General features: G+C 43.1%; 3 protein-coding genes across 6 annotated transcripts; all 3 read left to right on the forward strand.

The window, feature by feature from the left end:
• Positions 1 to 1900: 1900 nt before the first annotated feature.
• Positions 1901 to 3183, forward strand: cblnl (precerebellin-like protein). 2 transcript variants are annotated; one of them, XM_021611216.2, is made up of 3 exons: positions 1901 to 2184; positions 2528 to 2665; positions 2802 to 3183. In XM_021611216.2, exons 1-3 carry the CDS (start codon positions 1995 to 1997, stop codon positions 3092 to 3094), a joined length of 621 nt encoding a protein of 206 aa, XP_021466891.1. In that variant the 5' UTR covers positions 1901 to 1994; the 3' UTR covers positions 3095 to 3183. The 2 variants fall into 2 exon arrangements, with proteins under 2 accessions (XP_021466891.1, NP_001117737.1); NM_001124265.1 differs by having other exon boundaries at positions 2055 to 2172; positions 2802 to 3161.
• A 1340-nt stretch (positions 3184 to 4523) lies between these two features.
• On the forward strand, positions 4524 to 5955 carry LOC118936357 (complement C1q-like protein 2). 2 transcript variants are annotated; one of them, XM_036984724.1, is made up of 3 exons: positions 4524 to 4818; positions 5144 to 5281; positions 5574 to 5955. In XM_036984724.1, exons 1-3 carry the CDS (start codon positions 4641 to 4643, stop codon positions 5864 to 5866), a joined length of 609 nt encoding a protein of 202 aa, XP_036840619.1. In that variant the 5' UTR covers positions 4524 to 4640; the 3' UTR covers positions 5867 to 5955. The 2 variants fall into 2 exon arrangements, with proteins under 2 accessions (XP_036840619.1, XP_036840618.1); XM_036984723.1 differs by having other exon boundaries at positions 4551 to 4830.
• A 1287-nt stretch (positions 5956 to 7242) lies between these two features.
• On the forward strand, positions 7243 to 8723 carry LOC110529346 (complement C1q-like protein 2). Of its 2 annotated transcripts, none has more exons than XM_021611483.2 (3): positions 7243 to 7591; positions 7912 to 8049; positions 8342 to 8723. In XM_021611483.2, exons 1-3 carry the CDS (start codon positions 7414 to 7416, stop codon positions 8632 to 8634), a joined length of 609 nt encoding a protein of 202 aa, XP_021467158.2. In that variant the 5' UTR covers positions 7243 to 7413; the 3' UTR covers positions 8635 to 8723. The 2 variants fall into 2 exon arrangements, with proteins under 2 accessions (XP_021467158.2, XP_021467157.2); XM_021611482.2 differs by having other exon boundaries at positions 7322 to 7603.
• Positions 8724 to 20932: the final 12209 nt, after the last annotated feature.

Consider the following 20932-nt stretch of genomic DNA (forward strand, 5'->3'; position numbering starts at 1 on the left):
GTTGTGTACTGTTTGCTGTTAGAATCTATGCTAACAGCATGTCTATAAACATGGTATCGCTAATGGAATAGGGTTAAATGGGTGAACAGGGGCAAGTGTTACTGAGTGGACCGTCCTGGCTAAGTAAATCTAGTAAGAAGTGGTAGTTGCATCACTTGGGGTCCACTCCAAGGAGATACTAGGAGTTGGAAGAGACTGGGCGCCATGGCAATTTTCATTTAGTGTCTTTGACTGGTCAGTCCTTGAGTAAACATTCCTAAACCTTGGAAGAGTCATGCAAGGATGAGGAACCAATTTTTATTATCTGAGAATGTTTTACATCTTATCTGGTTCATAGTCGCCTATCTAATCTACAATCGGTCAGATAAAACCATTACTTATTACTTGAGACGGGACAAACACTTTTTTTTCCTGTGGTTAACTTCCTCGTAATATGGTTACATATACTACTTCACGTTCACTTGCAATTCTGGGACTACAGGAAAAGTGAATGCGGCCCTGTTGAAGAATGGCCAAAATATGGCTGCAGTGATTGAAAATGGTAATGTTGACAGCATGGGGTCAAATAGTGTAATACTGCAGTTAGATAAAGGTGATCATGTTAACATTATTCTCTGGAGTGACAACAGCATCTATGATAATGGATACAGGAGCACATTCACTGGTGTCCTGCTCTTTCCAATGTGAGGAGAGCACACCATTTGCTTTTTTTATGTATAATGATTGTAAAGTTTTGTAGGAATGTATGTACTATAATCAAACACTGATGCTCGTCTTCCTTCAGGAAATACTGCAGGTGCGTTTCTCCAACGTTTATGCAAACAGGATTCTGAAGGTTTTACAAATGTATGATTTATAAATGTTCTTAATCACCAATACAGTAAAACTGGTTTATCAGATGTCACAGATGCATAGGAATCCCCCCCACTAAGATACCCAGCACTAACTACAGTGAGCCTGAGCACACTACTAGAGCATATGTGTAAGGACCGACGCCAGAGATGAGAAGCAGGTACGGGGAGTCAACATTTAATCAGGAACAAACAGGTAACAGGACAGGAACAGTATCAGCACATGGGTAAACAAGGATATATGACAATCAATGCAGAAGCAGGGAACAGTTGGGAACCAGACAGATATAGGGAAGGTAATGACAGAAGTGATTGAGTCTAGGTGAGTCTAATAATCGCTGATGCGCGTGACGGGGGGAAGGCAGGTGTGCGTAATGATGATGGCAGGAGTGAGAAGTTTTGGTGAGCCTGGTGCCCTCGAGCGCCACGGGGGAAGAGCAGGCGTGACAATATGTTTAGTTGAATTTAATTTATTTCGCTTATGTAACCAAGTAGCCCCAGAAACTGAATGTACCATACATACTGCAGTCTCACAGAAAACAGTTTTGTCCACATAAGCTGATTTAATAAAATCATTTTTGTTCTGTTCTGGAAAATAAAACAAATATAAGGATCCAACCTAGCCATGTCTCTATAATGTTGTTTTATTTGTTTAAACATTGGTGATAGAGAAACAGGTGTATTTCTTGTTATCATCAATATCTGCTATTTCAAGGTTATGTCAGTTGGCCATACGGGTATTATGTTTAGTTCTTTTCTTCCTTTACTTCTATAGATGAAACATAGACATACATTTTATGGGAATATTGTGGAATGCTCCTTTAATCAAAATATGCTTTTATGTCTTTGATGTTTTGTTACCGTAAAAAAGTGAAGGGTCGGTTTGATGTAATTTGTTGACACACAGAGTTGAGTGAACTTTGCTGTTACCAGGGTTGCAATTCTGGTAATTACGGCAAAATTCCCAGGTGGTCCAGAAATCCCGGTTGGAGGAGTCCAGGATTTCCTGCTTATTCCCATCTGATTCCAGGAATCTTCCAGCCAGGATTTCTGCAATAGCTGGGGAATTTTGAAAAGTTGCCTGCATTTTGCAACCCTGGTTACATTTTAAATAAACCAATCCATATATATCTAACTCAACATATGAGGACCAGTCAGACATCTCAGCAAACCTCTCCCACCCGGTTCGTTGAAAGCCCTGCGATGGAGTCTGTTTTGGCTGTGGTGGTGTTGCTTTGCTGTTGTATGGTTGAGACTCAGACGGAGAGTGAGGTTGACGGGCTGCTGAGGGAACTGACAGCCCGGGTGGAGAAACTGGAGAGTGAGTATAATGGTAATGTTGGCCATTACTTATCATTGTCCCTAGACTTAGCTTCTTTATGTGTGTCAGTATTCTTACGGGCGTGCAGGAACACTGTGTGTCAGTATTCCTACGGGTGTGTGTGTGTGTGTGTGTGTGTGTGTGTGTGTGTGTGTGTGTGTGTGTGTGTGTGTGTGTGTGTGTGTGTGTGTGTGTGTGTGTGTGTGTGTACTCATGCATGATGGAAGTTGCTGTTCATCATGCTCTGTCATTATTTCACAGTATCATTGGAAAGAAGTGCAAAAGTTCTGGCTGTCAAACTATCTGGCTTCAAACGTTTGATGTGTAGTAATCTGAACGTAATGTATTTTTACAGGCAAACCAAAAGTGGCCTTCTCCGCTTCCTTTATGATCAATGATGAACATTATCACTTAGGACCTTTCGGCGAGAACACCACTGTGGTGTATGAAAAGGTCATTACAAACATTGGTGAAGCATATAACCCAGATACAGGTATTTACCCACTTGATAAGACTCTCAGTCTCTTGCACCTTTATGTATTTTACTGAGGTGTCTTTATGTCCATATTCTGCTGTGTCATAATCACACAAAGTTGTTTTTGTCCATCTTGCTTTCCCAACTGATGCAGGTGTCTTTACTGCACCTGTGAGAGGGGCCTACTACTTCACATTCACTTGCAATGTTGGGAATTCAGGGAAGGCGAATGCAGCGTTGCTTAAGAACGATGTGAAAATGGTTGCCGTCTATGAAACTGCCAACCCAAAATCCGGTATTTACCACGGCGGGGCCAATGGAGTCACACTAGACCTGGTGAAAGGAGACAAAGTAAATGTGGTTCTCTGGAGTGGCAGTAGCATGTTTGACAACAGCAGAATTAACATGTTCAGTGGTTACCTTCTATTTCCTATCACTACTAAGTAATAGTAAAAGTCTGATATTTACATGGCATGACTTAGCAAGAATTGGAAATGCTTATTTCAACATTTCATTAAAGGAATAATCCACTCAAACTGTCTTCTGGTGTTTTTTTCATTAGTCCACTGTTGATACAGTCCCAAAATATTTTGCGCTGCTGGTATGAACTGGTAAAACCAACATAGCAGTAGTTGGTTAGACTTGACGCACCGGGGCTGCTTGTACACAACCTAAAGCCTGTCTGGCCTCACGTTGTATGAGACTGTAATCCATCACCAGGAAGACAAAATGTCAGGGGAGAGGACTAACAAATCATCTCCAACATCTCCTGAAAACAGAAAGGTTGGACTGTTGGCCATGGGGCTAACAACCCCAACCCGCAAAAACAAATCACAATTCTACAATTGGATGCAAAAATCTCCCAGTATCCCAGAGTTGCATGAGCACCATCAGTGAAAGCCTACGGGAAACTAGTGACTGACTAATGGGAGCACTGAACACCAAAAACAAACTGCACTTTGGCTTTTATAATATTTGAACAATGTTTGAGTCCAGAAAGCTGTCACGGGTTTCCAACAAAATGAGGAGATACAAGCTACAGGTCCTGGAGGTGAGTGAAGTCAGGTGGACTTGCTCTGAATCCACGAGGACCAGCACTGGAGAAACAGTACCACACGCTGGTGTCGGTGGTGGACAAAGTACCCAGTTGTCATACTTGAGTAAAAGTAAAGGTACCTTAATAGAAAATGACTCAAGTGAAAGTGAGTCACCCAGTAAAATTCTACTTGAGTAAAAGGATTTGGTTTTAGATATACTTAAGTATCAAAAGTAAAAGTGTTAATCATTTCACATTCCTTATATTAAGCAAACCAGACGGAACCATTTTCTTTTTTTTTAAGGATAGCCAGTGGCACACTTCAACACTCAGAAACTGAATGTACCATACATACTGCAGTCTCACAGAAAACAGTTTTGTCCACATAACTTGATTAAATAAAATGCTTTTTGTTCTGTTCTGGAAAATAAAACAAAAATAAGGATCCTACCTACCCATGTCTCAAGAATGTTTTTAACATTTAAAAAAAAATTATTGGTGATAGAGAAACAAGTGTGTTTCTTGTTATCATCAATATCTGCTATTTCAAGGTTATGTCAGTTGGCCATACGGGTATTATGTTTAGTTATTTTCTTCCTTTACTTCTATAGATGAAACATAGACATACATTTTATGGGAATATTGTGGAATGCTCCTTTAATCAAAATATGCTTTTTTTGTCTTTATTGCTCTATTACAGGGTCGGTGATGTCATTTGTTGACGCACAGAGTGGAGTGAACTTTGCTGATACCAGGGTTGCAAAATTCTGGTAATTACGGCAAAATTCCCAGGTGGTCCAGAAATCCCGGTTGGAGGAGTCCAGGATTTCCTGCTTATTCCCGTCCGATTCCAGGAATCTTCCAGCCAGGATTTCTGCAATAGCTGGGGAATTTTGAAATGTTCCCAGAATATTGCAACCCTGGTTACATTTTAAATAAACCAATCTATTTCAACATATGAGGAGCAGTCAGACATCTCAGCAATCCTCTCCCACCCAGTTCGTTGAAAGCCCTGCGATGGAGTCTGTTTTGGCTGTGGTGGTGTTGCTTTGCTGTTGTATGGTTGAGACTCAGACGGAGAGTGAGGTTGACGGGCTGCTGAGGGAACTGACAGCCCGGGTGGAGAAACTGGAGAGTGAGTATAATGGTAATGTTGGCCATTACTTATCATTGTCCCTAGACTTAGCTTCTCTATGTGTGTCGGTATGCCTACTGGCGTGCAGGAACAGTGTGTGTCGGTATTCTTACGGGCGTGCAGGAACGGTGTGTGTCGGTATTCCTACGGGCGTGTAGGAACAATGTGTTTGTGCACGCATGCATGGTCAATGGAAGTGTGTGTTCATCATGCTCTGTCATTATTTCACAGTATCATTGGAAAGAAGTGCAAAAGTTCTGGCTGTCAAACTATCTGGCTTCAAACGTTTGATGTGTAGTAATCTGAACGTAATGTCTTTTTACAGGCAAACCAAAAGTGGCCTTCACCGCTTCAGTTAGGGTCAGTGATGAACATTATCACTTAGGACCTTTCGACAAGTACACCACTGTGGTGTATAAAAAGGTCACTACAAACATTGGTGAAGCATATAACCCAGATACAGGTATTTACCCACTTGATAAGTATTTCAGCATTATATTAAAGATGCAATCTGTGACTTCATTTTGTGTCAAGCGCTGTCCTGCACTTGTAAAGTGAGGGGATGGGACTTAGTTTGTTTAATCTTTCAGTTCTTGGCTGAAAGTGTTTGTAATACCTTGAGTTGCCACTGGCAATGATGAACGATACAGATTGCACCTTAATGTATTTTACTGAGGTGTTTTTATGTCCATATTCTGTTGTGTCATAATCACACAAAGTTGTTTTTGTCCATCTTGCTTTCCCACCTGATGCAGGTGTCTTTACTGCACCTGTGAGAGGGGCCTATTACTTCACATTCACTTGCAATGTTGGGAATTCAGGGAAGGCAAATGCAGCGTTGCTAAAGAACGGTGTGAACATGGCTGCCGTCTATGAATATGCCAACCCAAAATCCGGTATTTACCACAGCGGGACCAATGGAGTCACACTAGACCTGGTGGAAGGAGACAAAGTCTATGTGGTTCTCTGGAGTGGCAGTAGCATATTTGACAACAGCAGAATTAGCATGTTCAGTGGTTACCTTCTATTTCCTATCGATAATAAGTAATAGTAAAAGTCTGATATTTACATGGCATGACTTAGCAAGAATTGGAAATGCTTATTTCAACATTTCATTAAAGGAATAATCCACTCAAACTGTCTTCTGGTGTTTTTTTCATTAGTCCACTGTTGATACAGTCCCAAAATGTTTTGCGCTGCTGGTATGAACTGGTAAAACCAACATAGCAGTAGTTGGTTAGACTTGACGCACCGGGGCTGCTTGTACACAACCTAAAGCCTGTCTGGCCTCACGTTGTATGAGACTGTAATCCATCACCAGGAAGACAAAATGTCAGGGGAGAGGACTAACAAATCATCTCCAACATCTCCTGAAAACAGAAAGGTTGGACTGTTGGCCATGGGACTAACAACCCCAACCCGCAAAAACAAATCACAGTTCTACAATTGGATGCAAAAATCTCCCAGTGTCCCAGACTTGTATGAGCACCATCAGTGAAAGCCTACGGGAAACTAGTGACTGACTAATGGGAGCACTGAACACCAAAAACAAACTGCACTTTGGCTTTTATAATATTTGAACAATGTTTGAGTCCAGAAAGCTGTCACGGGTTTCCAACAAAATGAGGAGATACAAGCTACAGGTCCTGGAGGTGAGTGAAGTCAGGTGGACTAGCTCTGAATCCACGAGGACCAGCACTGGAGAAACAGTACCACACGCTGGTGTCGGTGGTGGACAAAGTACCCAGTTGTCATACTTGAGTAAAAGTAAAGGTACCTTAATAGAAAATGACTCAAGTGAAAGTGAGTCACCCAGTAAAATTCTACTTGAGTAAAAGGATTTGGTTTTAGATATACTTAAGTATCAAAAGTAAAAGTGTTAATCATTTCACATTCCTTATATTAAGCAAACCAGACGGAACCATTTTCTTTTTTTTTAAGGATAGCCAGTGGCACACTTCAACACTCAGAAACTGAATGTACCATACATACTGCAGTCTCACAGAAAACAGTTTTGTCCACATAACTTGATTAAATAAAATGCTTTTTGTTCTGTTCTGGAAAATAAAACAAAAATAAGGATCCTACCTACCCATGTCTCAAGAATGTTTTTAACATTTAAAAAAAATATATTGGTGATAGAGAAACAAGTGTGTTTCTTGTTATCATCAATATCTGCTATTTCAAGGTTATGTCAGTTGGCCATACGGGTATTATGTTTAGTTCTTTTCTTCCTTTACTTCTATAGATGAAACATAGACATACATTTTATGGGAATATTGTGGAATGCTCCTTTAATCAAAATATGCTTTTTTTTGTCTTTATTGCTCTATTACAGGGTCGGTGATGTCATTTGTTGACGCACAGAGTGGAGTGAACTTTGCTGATACCAGGGTTGCAAAATTCTGGTAATTACGGCAAAATTCCCAGGTGGTCCAGAAATCCCGGTTGGAGGAGTCCAGGATTTCCTGCTTATTCCCGTCTGATTCCAGGAATCTTCCAGCCAGGATTTCTGCAATAGCTGGGGAATTTTGAAATGTTCCCAGAATATTGCAACCCTGGTTACATTTTAAATAAACCAATCTATTTCAACATATGAGGAGCAGTCAGACATCTCAGCAATCCTCTCCCACCCAGTTCGTTGAAAGCCCTGCGATGGAGTCTGTTTTGGCTGTGGTGGTGTTGCTTTGCTGTTGTATGGTTGAGACTCAGACGGAGAGTGAGGTTGACGGGCTGCTGAGGGAACTGACAGCCCGGGTGGAGAAACTGGAGAGTGAGTATAATGGTAATGTTGGCCATTACTTATCATTGTCCCTAGACTTAGCTTCTCTATGTGTGTCGGAACAGTGTGTGCAGGAACAGTGTGTGTCGGTATTCTTACGGGCGTGCAGGAACGGTGTGTGTCGGTATTCCTACGGGCGTGTAGGAACAATGTGTTTGTGCACGCATGCATGGTCAATGGAAGTGTGTGTTCATCATGCTCTGTCATTATTTCACAGTATCATTGGAAAGAAATGCAAAAGTTCTGGCTGTCAAACTATCTGGCTTCAAACGTTTGATGTGTAGTAATCTGAACATAATGTATTTTTACAGGCAAACCAAAAGTGGCCTTCACCGCTTCAGTTAGGGTCAGTGATGAACATTATCACTTAGGACCTTTCGACAAGTACACCACTGTGGTGTATAAAAAGGTCACTACAAACATTGGTGAAGCATATAACCCAGATACAGGTATTTACCCACTTGATAAGTATTTCAGCATTATATTAAAGATGCAATCTGTGACTTCATTTTGTGTCAAGCGCTGTCCTGCACTTGTAAACTGAGGGGATGGGACTTAGTTTGTTTAATCTTTCAGTTCTTGGCTGAAAGTGTTTGTAATACCTTGAGTTGCCACTGGCAATGATGAACGATACAGATTGCACCTTAATGTATTTTACTGAGGTGTCTTTATGTCCATATTCTGTTGTGTCATAATCACACAAAGTTGTTTTTGTCCATCTTGCTTTCCCACCTGATGCAGGTGTCTTTACTGCACTTGTGAGAGGGGCCTACTACTTCACATTCACTTGCAATGTTGGGAATTCAGGGAAGGCGAATGCAGCGTTGCTAAAGAACGGTGTGAACATGGCTGCCGTCTATGAAACTGCCAACCCAAAACCCAATATTTACCACAGCGGGACCAATGGAGTCATACTAGACCTAGTGGAAGGAGACAAAGTCTATGTGGTTCTCTGGAGTGGCAGTTGCATATTTGACAACAGCAGAATTAGCATGTTCAGTGGTTACCTTCTATTTCCTATCGATAATAAGTAATAGTAAAAGGCTTATAATTACATGGCATGACTTAGCAAGAAATGGTAATGCTTATTTCAATGTTTCATTAAAGAAATAATCCACTCAAACTATATTCTGGTATTTTTATCATTAGTCCACTGTTGATACAGTCCCAAAAATGTTTTGCTCTGCTGGCCCAGCACCACGGGAAATGCAGGAGAGTCAATAAGGAAGAGACTAATTCTCTCCTTGTGATCCCCCTGCGTCACCATGCCCAAAGGAGCGGTGACCTCCCTGATCAACCCTGACTCTAATGGTCGACTATCTAAGGCATGAACGGGGAAGGGCACATCCACGGGAACAATGGGGATCCCTAAACTATGGGCTAACGCTCTTCAATAAAATTCCCAGCCGCACCTGAATCTACGAGCGCCTTATGCTGGGAATGCGGGGAAAACTCAGGGAAAGTGACATACACAAACATATGTGCAACAGAGGGCTCTGGGTGAAAATGGTGCCGGCTCACCTGGGGTGACGCCAGAGTGCCCTGCCTGTTGCCTCGATCCCGATCCCCAGAGGAACCAACCCGGCACCGACCGGCAGTGTGACCTCTGCGGCCACAAATGGTGCACGAGCTGGAACTCCCTCTGGTCTTCCTGCGCACCGCCCCTCCCAGCTCCATGGGTATCGGAGAGGGGGTGCGGGAGGATGGAACCACCAAAGCCCGATCTGAACGTCTGCGGGTAGCCAGCAGTTTGTCCATCCGGATGGACTGGTCCACCAGCTGGTCGAACATGAGGGTGGTGTCTCTCCCCGACAGACGTCCTCGCGCAGACTGCAGCGGTATTGGTCGATCAGGGCCCTGTTGTTCCATCCTGCGCCGGCAGCCAGGGTCCTAAACTCCAGGGCGAACTCCTGGACGTTCCTCGTCCTCCTGCCTCAGATGGAAGAGGTGTTCACCCGCCGCTCTACCCTCGGGCGGGTGGTCGAAGACTGCCCGGAAACGGTGGGTGAACTCCTCAAACTGGTCCAACGCCGCATCTCCCTCTCTCCACACAGTGTTGGCCCACTCCAGGGTTTTCCCGGTGAGGCACGAGACGAGGGACACCTTCTCACGGCCCGACGGAGTCGGGTGGACGGTGGCCAGGTATAGGTCCAGTTGTAAAAGGAACCTCTGGCAGTTCGCAGCCTTTCCGTCGTATTCCTGAATCAGGGAGAGACGAATCCCACTGGGACCAGGACGAAGAGGGGCGCACAAGGGAGACCCCGGTTGTGCTGGTGGAGGTGCTGGAAGAACTCCCTGTCTCTCCCACTGGTCCATTGTCTGGACAACGCGGTCCATGGTGGTGCCAAGATGGTGGAGTATTGCTGCGTGCTCCCGGACGTGCTCCTCCACCCCTGTACCTGCTCCTGCTGACGCCATAGTTTGGGTCGGTAATTCTGTAGTGTGGTGCGTACTGGCGGAAGAGAAGTCAAGCACAGGAGAGTGAAAACTGATTCACAACGGTGTCGTTTAATATCCATAAACCACCGTCAACAGAACAATACAATAAATGGGTCAAACAAAACCCGGTAAATACCAGCATACCGTGCATAAGCACTACAATAAACAATTACCGACAAGGACATGGGGGGAGAACAGAGGGAATTGGAACCAGGTGTGATGGAAGACAAGACAAAACCAATGGAAAATGAAAAGTGGATCGGCGATGGCTAGAAGGTCGGTGACTTCGATCGCCGAACGCCGCCGGAACAAGGAGAGGGACCAACTTCGGTGGAAGTCGTGACACAGACTCAATGGACAACATACCAAACTAACAATAATTCAGTGTTATGCTCCCACAAACGATGCCAAATATGAAGAAAAATACCTGTTCTTTAACACCTTCCAATCTGAAGTAGAGAAGACACCTGTTCAAGACCTGGTCCTCTTCATTGGTGACCTGAATGCAAAGGTTGGCACCGACAACACTAACTACGAGAGACCAATGGGGAAGCACGGCTGTGGAGAGATGAATGATAACAGTGACAGACTGGCAACATTCTGCTTCACAAATAACCTGGTGATAGCCAGTTTCCCCACAAGAATATCCACAAGCTGACATGGTACTCTCCTAATGGAAGAGGCAAACCAGATTGACCACCTGATGATCAACGGCAAGTGGAGAAGCTCGCTGAGGGATGTCAAGTTGCGAAGAAGGGCCGATGTTGCCAGTGACCACCATCTTGTGACTGCCAGCTGAAACGTTCAGGACCACCAACATGTTGGCATGCTGAGAGACCAAACCATCAAGAAAACCTTCATAATGCAAGCTCGCAACAAGTCTTAAGCCCTTTCAAAAAACACAGAAGAAGAAGATTAAGAGGGGAATATATATATAGATAGGAAGTGGGAGAAAGTGATTAAGGCTTACAGTAAAAGCAGTAAGGAAACCATGGACAGAGAAGGGGACAATGCAAGGAATGGATCACCCCAGAAACATGGGAAATTATGGAGGAATGGATCACCCCAGAAACATGGGAAATTATTGAGGAATGGATCACCCCAGAAACATGGGAAATTATGGAGGAATGGATCACCCCAGAAACATGGGAAATTATGGAGGAATGGATCACCCCAGAAACATGGGAAATTATTGAGGAATGGATCACCCCAGAAACATGGGAAATTTAGGAATGTATCACCCCTGAAACAGAAATTGGAAGAGCAGTACAGAAAAATCAACGGGCTAGTTAGAAGAGACAACGGGCTAGTTAGAAGAGACAACGGGCTAGTTAGAAGAGACAGCAGGCTAGTAAGAAGAGACAACGGGCTAGTTAGAAGAGACAACAGGCTAGTTAGAAGAGACAACAGGCTAGTTAGAAGAGACAAAAGGCTTGTTAGAAGAGACAACAGGCTAGTTAGAAGAGACAACAGGCTAGTAAGAAGAGACAACAGGCTAGTTAGAAGAGACAACAGGCTAGTTAGAAGAAACAACAGGCTAGTTAGAAGAGACAACAGGCTAGTAAGAAGAGACAACAGGCTAGTTAGAATAGACAACAGGCTAGTTAGAAGAGACAACAGGCTAGTTAGAAGAGACAACAGGCTAGTTGGAAGAGACAACAGGCTAGTAAGAAGAGACAACAGGCTAGTTAGAAGAGACAGAAGGCTAGTTAGAAGAGACAACAGGCTAGTTAGAAGAGACAACAGGCTAGTTAGAAGAGACAGAAGGCTAGTTAGAAGAGACAACAGGCTAGTTAGAAGAGACATCAGGCTAGTTAGAAGAGACAACAGGCTAGTTAGAAGAGACAACAGGCTAGTTAGAATAGACAACAGGCTAGTTAGAAGAGACAGCAGGCTAGTAAGAAGAGACAAAAGGCTAGTTAGAATAGACAACAGGCTAGTTAGAAGAGACAGCAGGCTAGTAAGAAGAGACAAAAGCGTTTAAGGAACAGTATACAAATTAATTAACCGAATCTGTGGCTGAAACTTCAAGTCAAATACAGAAAATGAACAGGAAGCAAGGTGGACAGAACATTTCAGAGGTTCTCAACAGAGAACCCCCTGTGGATCTAATTAACACACCTGAAACTGCTCCAGAAGATCTAAACATAAACACCGACCCACCAACCGAAGAAGAAATAATCACTACCATCAAGTCCACTAAAGAATGGAAAAGCTCCTGGTCCTGATAACCTCAATGCAGAGCTGTTCAAAATCGTCAGTGACATCTGAACGAAAGGAAAGATACTAAAAGGATCAGGATGGGTATCAGTTCCCAACAAGATATATTGCAAGATTATCGTACAACGGATGTCTTCAGCTGTAGACAAAGTGCTTATGAGCGAACAAGCGGGTTTTAGGGGAGGAAGGAGCTCTACAGACCAGATATTTAGCTTCAGGAACATTATTGTGCAATGTAGTGAGTTGCATTGGAAGCTCTACATCAACTTTATTGACTTCCAGAAGACTTTAGACAACATCCGCCGCGGAAGCTTATGGAACATATTAAGAATTTCTGGAATCTCCACCCATGTCGTTAACATCATAAAACAGTTCTACAGCAACTTCTCATGCACTGTGGGAACGAACAACATGAGCTTTGCTGTGAAGTCTGGAGTTTGTTAAGATTGTGTGATTTCAGCCCTACTCGCGGGCGAACAACAGAAGATCAGGCAAGAGGTATACGATGGACCTTGTATTTTACTAAGATCTTGACTTCACCGATGACAACTCTTTTATCACACACCAACATCTACGAGCCAAAGATATGACAGAATCCAGTCATTTGGCAGGCAAGAAGGCCTAGTTAACAACTGCAGCAAGACAAAGGTCATGAGAAATGAAATCATCTACAGAATATCGCTATTTTTAAAACAAGCGATAGAAAGCTGGTTGCAATTTCAGTATAATCCACCTTAAATGACAGAACACATATTACAACAATATATTACAACATATATTGTGGTTAAACTCAAATATACAAATTGATATATATATTTTTTTTTTGGGAGAAACAAAATTACAAACGGTATAATCTTTAATAATGATATCATAAATAGTACTGGCGGAGTTATGTCACACATGCAGCTAACAAAAATATATGGACTGCTCTATCCAAAACTACAGCCAACTGATTGCACCATTATCACAAAAATATTGTGGTGTAAGTAAAAATACTTTAAAGTACTACTTAAGTATTTTTTTGTGGGGTATCTGTTCTTTACTTTACTATTCATATATTTTTTTAACTTTTACTTTTACTCCATTTTCCCTGACACCTAAAAGTTCTTGTTACATTTATTATGCTTAGCAGGACAAGAACATTTTCAAATTCACACACTTATCAAGAGAACATCCCTGGTCATCCCTACTGCCTCTGATGTGCCAGACTCACTAAACAGAGAACATCCCTGGTCATCCCTACTGCCTCTGATGTGGCAGACTCACTAAACACAAATGCTTTCTTTGTAAATGATTGTCTTACTGTTGGAGTGTTCTGCTGGCTATCTGTAAATACAAAAATCTTGCCATCTGGTTTGATTAATATATGGGATTTAAAACAATTTATACTTTTACTTTTGATACTTAAGTATATTTTAGCAACTACCTTTAATTTGAATACTTATGTATATTTAAAACCAAAGACTTTTAGACTTTTACTAAAGTAGTATTTTACTGGGTGACTTTACATTTTTCCTGAGTCATTTTTACTTGACTCAAGTAAAAGTGAAAGTCACCCAGTAAAATATGAATTATTCTTTGCTTTAGACGAGTTGAAGTGCCTATTGTTGTCTGTATTGTATTTGTCATTGCTAAAAGACGTGGATCAGGCCTTGATCCTTGCTGCCCTGGAGCATAGTGGTTAGGAGTGTTGGGCCGGTAACCAAGAGGTTGCTAGATCAAATCCCTGAGCTGATAAGGTAAAAATCTGTCATTCTGCCCCTGAACGAGGCAGTTAACCCACTGTTTCTAGGCCGTCATTGTAAACAATAATTTGTTCTTAACTGACTTGTCAAGTTAAATAAAGGTTAAATAAAAAAATGTAAAAATCTTTGCACCCTCAAAAGGCTATCAGTAAGATAAACCCCCTTGCCCTTCCACTTCCCTTACTCTCAAAACCTCCTACCAACACTCAACGTAACACGAAGAGAGATAGTATGCATCCATTTCTCATGCTTGAAGGACAGAAAGACCCACATGACACCTTGAGCCCTGAATGGGCTTTGGGCACTTTAGTGTTCACCAGACTCCCCTTTGGACTAGCATCTGTTTGTTAGTTTTATCCTAAGAAAACATACTCGTTTCTCTAGAAGAAGGGTGTTAAAGACTGAAAGGAGGGGTGAATGTGATAGTCCTCTGAGGGTACAGGCTGCCAGAACTAATGCAGGTCCCATTGGGGAGGGAGAGCTATTACTTGGATGAGCGGGAGTGCGGTAACTCATGGTATTGAAGAGCCCAGCCTTGCCTTGTGTTGAACAATGGCCAGGTTTTGCCATCAGAGCCTAGGAGCATACATGGAACGGTGCAGGGCACAGGTAAATGCAGGGTCGGACTGGGATCAAAAAATGGATCTGGCATTTCTAATACACCAGACTATTTTTTCCTCGAGTTCCCATTATTAGCCAGATAATTATCATGTTGCTAAAAAATAATATTTGACAAGCCCACTAGGCTTTAAATTGGAACAGCCCATCTGGCATTTCCCCGAAACGCCAGATGGCCAGTCCGACCCTGGGCAAATGATTCTGGAAGGTGGTCAAGGCAGCGACGTATAGCCCACTGTGGCATAGAATGATACAGAGTCAAGCTAAGATTAGTGGAGGATGCTCTTTCGACACTGAAGAGTGGAGTCCATTCTGGTCTCAGGAGTATGGAAGGATGGGGTGGAAGTATAGGTTAGAAGGATAGGATGGAAGGATAGGGTGGGTGGTAGGGTGGAAGGATAGGTTGGAAGGATAGGGTGGAAGGATAGGGTGGGTGGTAGGGTGGAAGGATAGGATGGGTGGAAGGATAGGGTGGGTGGAAGGATAGGGTGGAAGGATAGGATGGGTGGAAGGATAGGGTGGGTGGAAGGATAGGGTGGGTGGTAGGGTGGAAGGATAGAGTGGGTGGTAGGGTGGAAGGATAGGGTGGGTGGTAGGGTGGAAGGATAGAGTGGAAGGATAGGGTGGAAGGATAGGGTGGGTGGTAGGGTGGAAGGATAGGACGGGTGAAAGGATAGGGTGGGTGAAAGGATAGGGTGGAAGGATAGAATGGGTGGAAGGATAGGGTGGGTGGTAGGATAGGGTGGGTGGTAGGGTGGAAGGATAGAGTGGGTGGAAGGATAGGGTGAGTGGTAGGGTGGAAGTATAGGGTGGATGTCTATCCTGATTAAGAAATTCTATTCCTCTTGAAGTTCACTCTGATTAGATGAAAACTCTCCCTCTCATTAACCTTTCCCTTCCTCTCTGGTGCCATTTCTTTCTCATTTCATTCACACATTCACAAAGAATTTAATGGGCAATGCCCCAGAACTCTGAAATATATTCTTCATGTAAACATTATGTGTCATTTATTAGGAAACGTGTCAGCCTGTAAACTGTTGTCACTCTGGTGTTGCCCAATGTCTGCAGTTTGCAAGCAACCCATTTCATGGCCCATTGCCAATACACCAATATCGAAACAGCTGTCATACTTTGTAATATATAATATTTTTTCTCAGCTGAGGGCCGTTGCGTCACCGTTTCCTCCATCCCAGCAAATAATTAGTTTACAACAATGAGAACATGCTTTCTTGAACAGTACCTCTGTATATTTTGATAAGACGTGGACCCGTTCAAAGTGTTTAATGTAGCCTATTGTTCTCCACCTAACGTGAAAAATTATCCCACGCTCCACCAAGCAATATCCAATTGAACAATATTAAAGACAAAATAAACATTTCAGAGCATAAAGATTTCAATGGTTCCCATTTGAAATAATAAGAACACCCTACTCTATTTGATACTTGGGTCATTGATTTAGTCAACAAAGGTGTGGGTGCGCAAAAGTTATTGAAAAAGAGCATAAAGCATGATCTCAAGTCCTCTTGTCTAATTAACATACTATAGTGTAAACGTGACAAACCATGAAAAACAATATTATTCTCAAAAGGCTTTATTTGTGTGTTCATACAGGCTATGTATTGCACATGGATATTGTAAAAAGGAGGCTACATTTGGCTATAACTTTAACAAAGGTCGATGTTACAATGTGTTACAATGTTACTCCTACTGAAAAGACCAAAACACAGTGTATTTTGCGGCTAAATGTGTAAGTTTACGGACATAGGCTACCTGAGAGGTACTACATATTAATCTCTGCCAATCCATTCCTGATATCATCTTACCTTGGGACAGAGCCTTTAAAGATATACCATAGAAATGCCTTTCCCGTTAAGTAGGCTGTTTGTGTAACATGGCTCCGTTATCCTTGAGAATAAGGTCCAATGTTAACTACACATTTAAACATAGGCCTATAGCTCAATCCAGCCGCGTTAAATTATTTCGTTAATTTCCTCAACATTATGGGGTAACATAGAAGATGCTTCGATAGAAATGCTGTGATGCCAACAATCCAAATAAGGGTACCACATGAAGGCATAACTTAAATATTGGAATGTTAGGCTATAATGCTAATTTTCAAAAAGCGTTAATGCATTATAAGAATAGGCCCTATTACGCAGTTTGAATGGTGCCCAAAAAAGCATGTGCGTTTAGGATTGTGTAGTTCTCGCTGGGGCATCTCCGTTTTCCATGGTAACTATCTCCTCCTGCCTGTGCTCTGGTACGTTAGAAAACCGATCCGTTATTAAATCCGAATCACGTTGTGCATCGGTAAAGGTAACCGGTCCCCGCGTACCCCGGGCCTGGTCAGAGGTAGAGTCGGTGCGCAAAGTCGGATGATCTGCGTTTGTAGCCACCGCGGCTTCCGCCAGCGTCACTCCGTTCATCCGAGAAGAATCCGTAGTTTGGCTCTCTTGAATATAATCCAACCCAGATCCTTCCACAGGTTCATGTTGTACCCCAACAGCAGGAGAGACCAAGCTAAACGTCCACCACGTATCCTCTTGGTCCATGGTTGGGTGCGTAGGCAAGTTCACCGAGTCCTCTCCAGTGACACTTGGAGACCCGTGTCTGACTTCTGTTGGAGTTGCCAATTTGTTGTTTGTGGCTGGGTAGCTTTGCGCAGAGACCAAGTGTATTTTCGTTGGTCCAACATTCGCTGTTTTGGGCGTATTGTCGTCTGCGGAGACCGTGGGACGTTTACTACTGCTATCCGCCCACTGAAATGCCTCAGTCCCGGACGTCTCTGTTTTGATGGTAACTGGTGATGCCTTGGACCTCGTGTCGTCGCGTATACTAGCGTCCGTCTGCGTACCTGTGTGCATTGTATTATTTGGCACACTACTGGTGGTTATGTTCGCAGTAGTATTCGCCGCGACAACGGTCACAGCATTGGGGCTCGCAAATGACGAGGAGGCGGCAGACGTCGGTTTCCATATTAGGCTGTAGTATATGGCCAATATTATAGCCGCCAGAGAAACGGACAATACGTATGCGAAAACAGTGGCCAGTCTCACCCACTTTTTGTTAGTCTTCGCAGCCATTTTCGCCTTTTTGTCCCCCGTGTATGTGGCGGGTTTCCCCCGTTCCATGTTGGGCATGAAGTCCCTGTCCCTCATTTTCGACCTTCTCCCTCTTCGCTCCGCCGCGCCGTCCGTCTTGAAGGATTAGATGGTATCCACGGTGCAAGAGAAGATGCTTACCCGCTTAATTAACGCACACAAAATGTGTCTTTCACACCGACGTATCACTTCGTAACCAAACAGATTACTATCGCGCTCATCTTGGCTCGAATATAACACAGGCTCACTTTATAAAGCGGTTGCACCCTTCCGTTATGTACCAGGCATTTACTGGGAAGATAATGGGAAGATAATGAGATGGTGCGGTGCGCTAGTCTCCGTGGTCCATGCGCTTTCTGCTACGCTCACTGCAATTGTTTATCCCGGCGAAAGCTCTTGTAGGCGATTATTTAGAGGCTTTGCGTCCAAGCAGCGAGGATGTGATTAATTCGACTCATTAAATGAGGTAACGTACAAGGGCGCCTCAGCAAAGTAAGTGGACAGTCAGTCTGGTCTCAAAACATGGTCGGGAGGCGGGCCTTTGATGAAGCGAGGAAATTTCTATATTTGTTTTACCTTGCATTGATCAATTTCACTGTCCTCAAATGCCATGATTTCAAGACATCAGACTTAATGAGAATAGGCTACATGTTTCTCTCTCGTTGCATTAGCCTATACTTATTGTAATCTGCATAAGGATAGATGAGTGCACATGGTGATCTTTCTTTTTTACGTCCATGTAAAAACACAAAGATAAAAACTAACCATACTGGACCACATGCAACACACACAGTATGTCACCTATCAGCATTTAGGCTATATTATAGACCTATAGCCTGCCTGCCTGCCTGCCTGCCTGCCAGAACACCCAATTACAGGCAATTGACCAAAGCCCACAAACCAGACACACTGAAGGTTATTTAGAATTATAAATAAAAGATCCCTGAAATGTCCCATACGCATAATTCATGAATCCCCCAGGATCTATTTGGATTACTTTTTTGGTGTTGTCATTGTTCAGTCATCATCAAATACTTGAACTACATAAAGTCTTGATGCACAATGAGTGATGCCTATACTTATTGAGCACATGCGATGGATTGCATGGACAGCTCCGCGTAGTAAACCATTGGGACAAACAGAGGTATGAGCAAAGCTTAGGTGCACCTGTTGGTGTAACAGTATAGCGCGCACCACCGCTAACTAGCTAGCCATTTCACATCGGTTACATTGGAAATTGTGATAGAATACAGGATTGTCATCTTACTGAAATGTTGTAAAAGCCCAAGAAGGGTCTCTCTGGCTATCAAAGTCTAATTTAATTTGAATGAGCTTGATGAAGCTATGCACCATTGCGCCTAAGCCTATACTATAGCCTACTTATTCGTTGTAGCTACCTCTTAAATTGAGGAAGGCTTTTATTTCTTACCCTTCTATTGTGGTTGGTTGAAGTTAGTGACACTTTTAACTTCGCTGATATAAGACCTATCTATCAATTTCTCACCAAGTAAATGTTCAGATCAGATGCTCAGATTACCAGACAAGGAAGGCTGTGCACAAATAATTATTTATTCCATTTCTGTAACTCTTTTCGTAGAATAACAAATACATTTAAGCTACGTTGTCTAGGCGGAATAAAAGACCACAGGAGACCGTTTTTTCTTTTTACATGCAACAATCCATGGTTTTCACGCTTCACACTTTAGTCACACACCGGCGTCGTCTGTGTCTCGATGATGGCATTGCGCGAATCACGTCAGCGCCATGACGCAAGCTACGTTCCAAAGCCAGCAGGCACAGCTCCGTGACGCACCCGGGACTGTCAAGGGAGGGGACCTTGTTGTTCTGGGACTCCATCCAACTAGCACAGCCAGGAATGCGTTACTTGTTTCTCTTTACATAGACCATTTATATTGACTTCCTGTGTTGGGTCCAGACCTCTCTCATAACTGAATGTAGGCTATGAAAAGTTTCATCATGGTCCCCATAGCTGCCTGGTTCCTTGATCTAAATTGGATTTGGTGATCAATCATTGATGCTTTAGTGTTTTCAAGGTCATTGTGGAGCATCATAGTATGCTTTTCTGTCTTTGCACAAGGTATAGGCTTGAATAAGGGACATTCCAAATAAAAGTGCTCTTAAAAAAACAGCTATTAACAGATACACCCACTCATTGCCTAGCAGAGAAAAAAGTAATTGGTTGAGAGAGAGAAAAAAAACAAGGGTTTCCTGGATCTTACATAAAATTAGATTTGCATTTAGGCAGAGGCTCAAGGATGAAGCTCATTGATTTGTGCTGATGAGGGTCTTACTTTTTGCCAGATGAGGTGTGTGTGTGTGTGTGTGTGTGTGTGTGTGTGTGTGTGTGTGTGTGTGTGTGTGTGTGTGTGTGTGTGTGTGTGTGTGTGTGTGTGTGTGTGTGTGTGCGTGTGTGTGTGTGTGTGTGTGTGTGTGTGTGTGTGTGTGTGTGTGTGTGTGTGGTGAGAACTATAGCCCATTTATCCCTAATAAGCACATTGTCTACAGATGTTCCATCAGCCCCTAGTTTTACACAACCATATGCAAACCCAACACCTTCCACTTGTGTATGTTGTAAACATGTGTGTATATGACCTGATCTCTTCGTGAAATAGCAGTACATAAATTAGTAGCCTATGTCTGCACTACTGCTCACGCCAACCACTGCACAGCTTAGGTGTGCGACTGAGCGTACCTGTATCCGTGAAAAGGGACATATTCTGTGCGCCGTAACCTTTTCCATATTCCCTCTGGGATTTCTGTATGAATTTTGGATGGGTGGTCTCCAGGGAGGCAGAGACAGGGGCCACTGGGTTAATGTTGCTGACTGACAGCAGCCCTACGTCAGTCAGTCTCCCCTAGTGACTGTCTCCAATGGCGACAGCCTCCGGCACACATCTGTGCTCCTCTGCGTTTCATCCTCTAGAAAATGGGGGGAGTGAGTGTATCTGTAATATTTTAATGAAAAAATAAGCACACACTGTACATGCTTATTCCTGCAAGTGTGTGAAATGTAGGCCTATGTGTACTTTTTGAGGTTTTAGCTCTTTTTTTTGTGAGTGAGTGTGCTCATTCATCTGTAACTAGTGATCTGTGTGTTAGAGTGACAGATGTAACCAGTCACTGCAGATTGGCAATCCACTTGTATCCATTTTGGAGCTCAGCAGGTGGCCTCAAAATCTGTTCTGGAA

Source organism: Oncorhynchus mykiss, chromosome 8 (assembly GCF_013265735.2).
Source record: "Oncorhynchus mykiss isolate Arlee chromosome 8, USDA_OmykA_1.1, whole genome shotgun sequence".
NCBI lineage: Eukaryota > Metazoa > Chordata > Actinopteri > Salmoniformes > Salmonidae > Oncorhynchus > Oncorhynchus mykiss.

Excerpts from the sequence above, each read along its gene's own strand:
- cblnl (XM_021611216.2), top strand. The coding sequence starts at position 1,995 with ATGAGGACCAGTCAGACATCTCAGCAAACCTCTCCCACCCGGTTCGTT. Across the intron at positions 2,185-2,527 it reads ACTGGAGAGTGAGTATAATG|GCAAACCAAAAGTGGCCTTC; the intron begins GTAATGTTGGCC and ends GTATTTTTACAG. Across the intron at positions 2,666-2,801 it reads AGCATATAACCCAGATACAG|GTGTCTTTACTGCACCTGTG; the intron begins GTATTTACCCAC and ends CAACTGATGCAG.
- LOC118936357 (XM_036984723.1), top strand. The coding sequence starts at position 4,641 with ATGAGGAGCAGTCAGACATCTCAGCAATCCTCTCCCACCCAGTTCGTT. Across the intron at positions 4,831-5,143 it reads ACTGGAGAGTGAGTATAATG|GCAAACCAAAAGTGGCCTTC; the intron begins GTAATGTTGGCC and ends GTCTTTTTACAG. Across the intron at positions 5,282-5,573 it reads AGCATATAACCCAGATACAG|GTGTCTTTACTGCACCTGTG; the intron begins GTATTTACCCAC and ends CACCTGATGCAG.
- LOC110529346 (XM_021611482.2), top strand. The coding sequence starts at position 7,414 with ATGAGGAGCAGTCAGACATCTCAGCAATCCTCTCCCACCCAGTTCGTT. Across the intron at positions 7,604-7,911 it reads ACTGGAGAGTGAGTATAATG|GCAAACCAAAAGTGGCCTTC; the intron begins GTAATGTTGGCC and ends GTATTTTTACAG. Across the intron at positions 8,050-8,341 it reads AGCATATAACCCAGATACAG|GTGTCTTTACTGCACTTGTG; the intron begins GTATTTACCCAC and ends CACCTGATGCAG.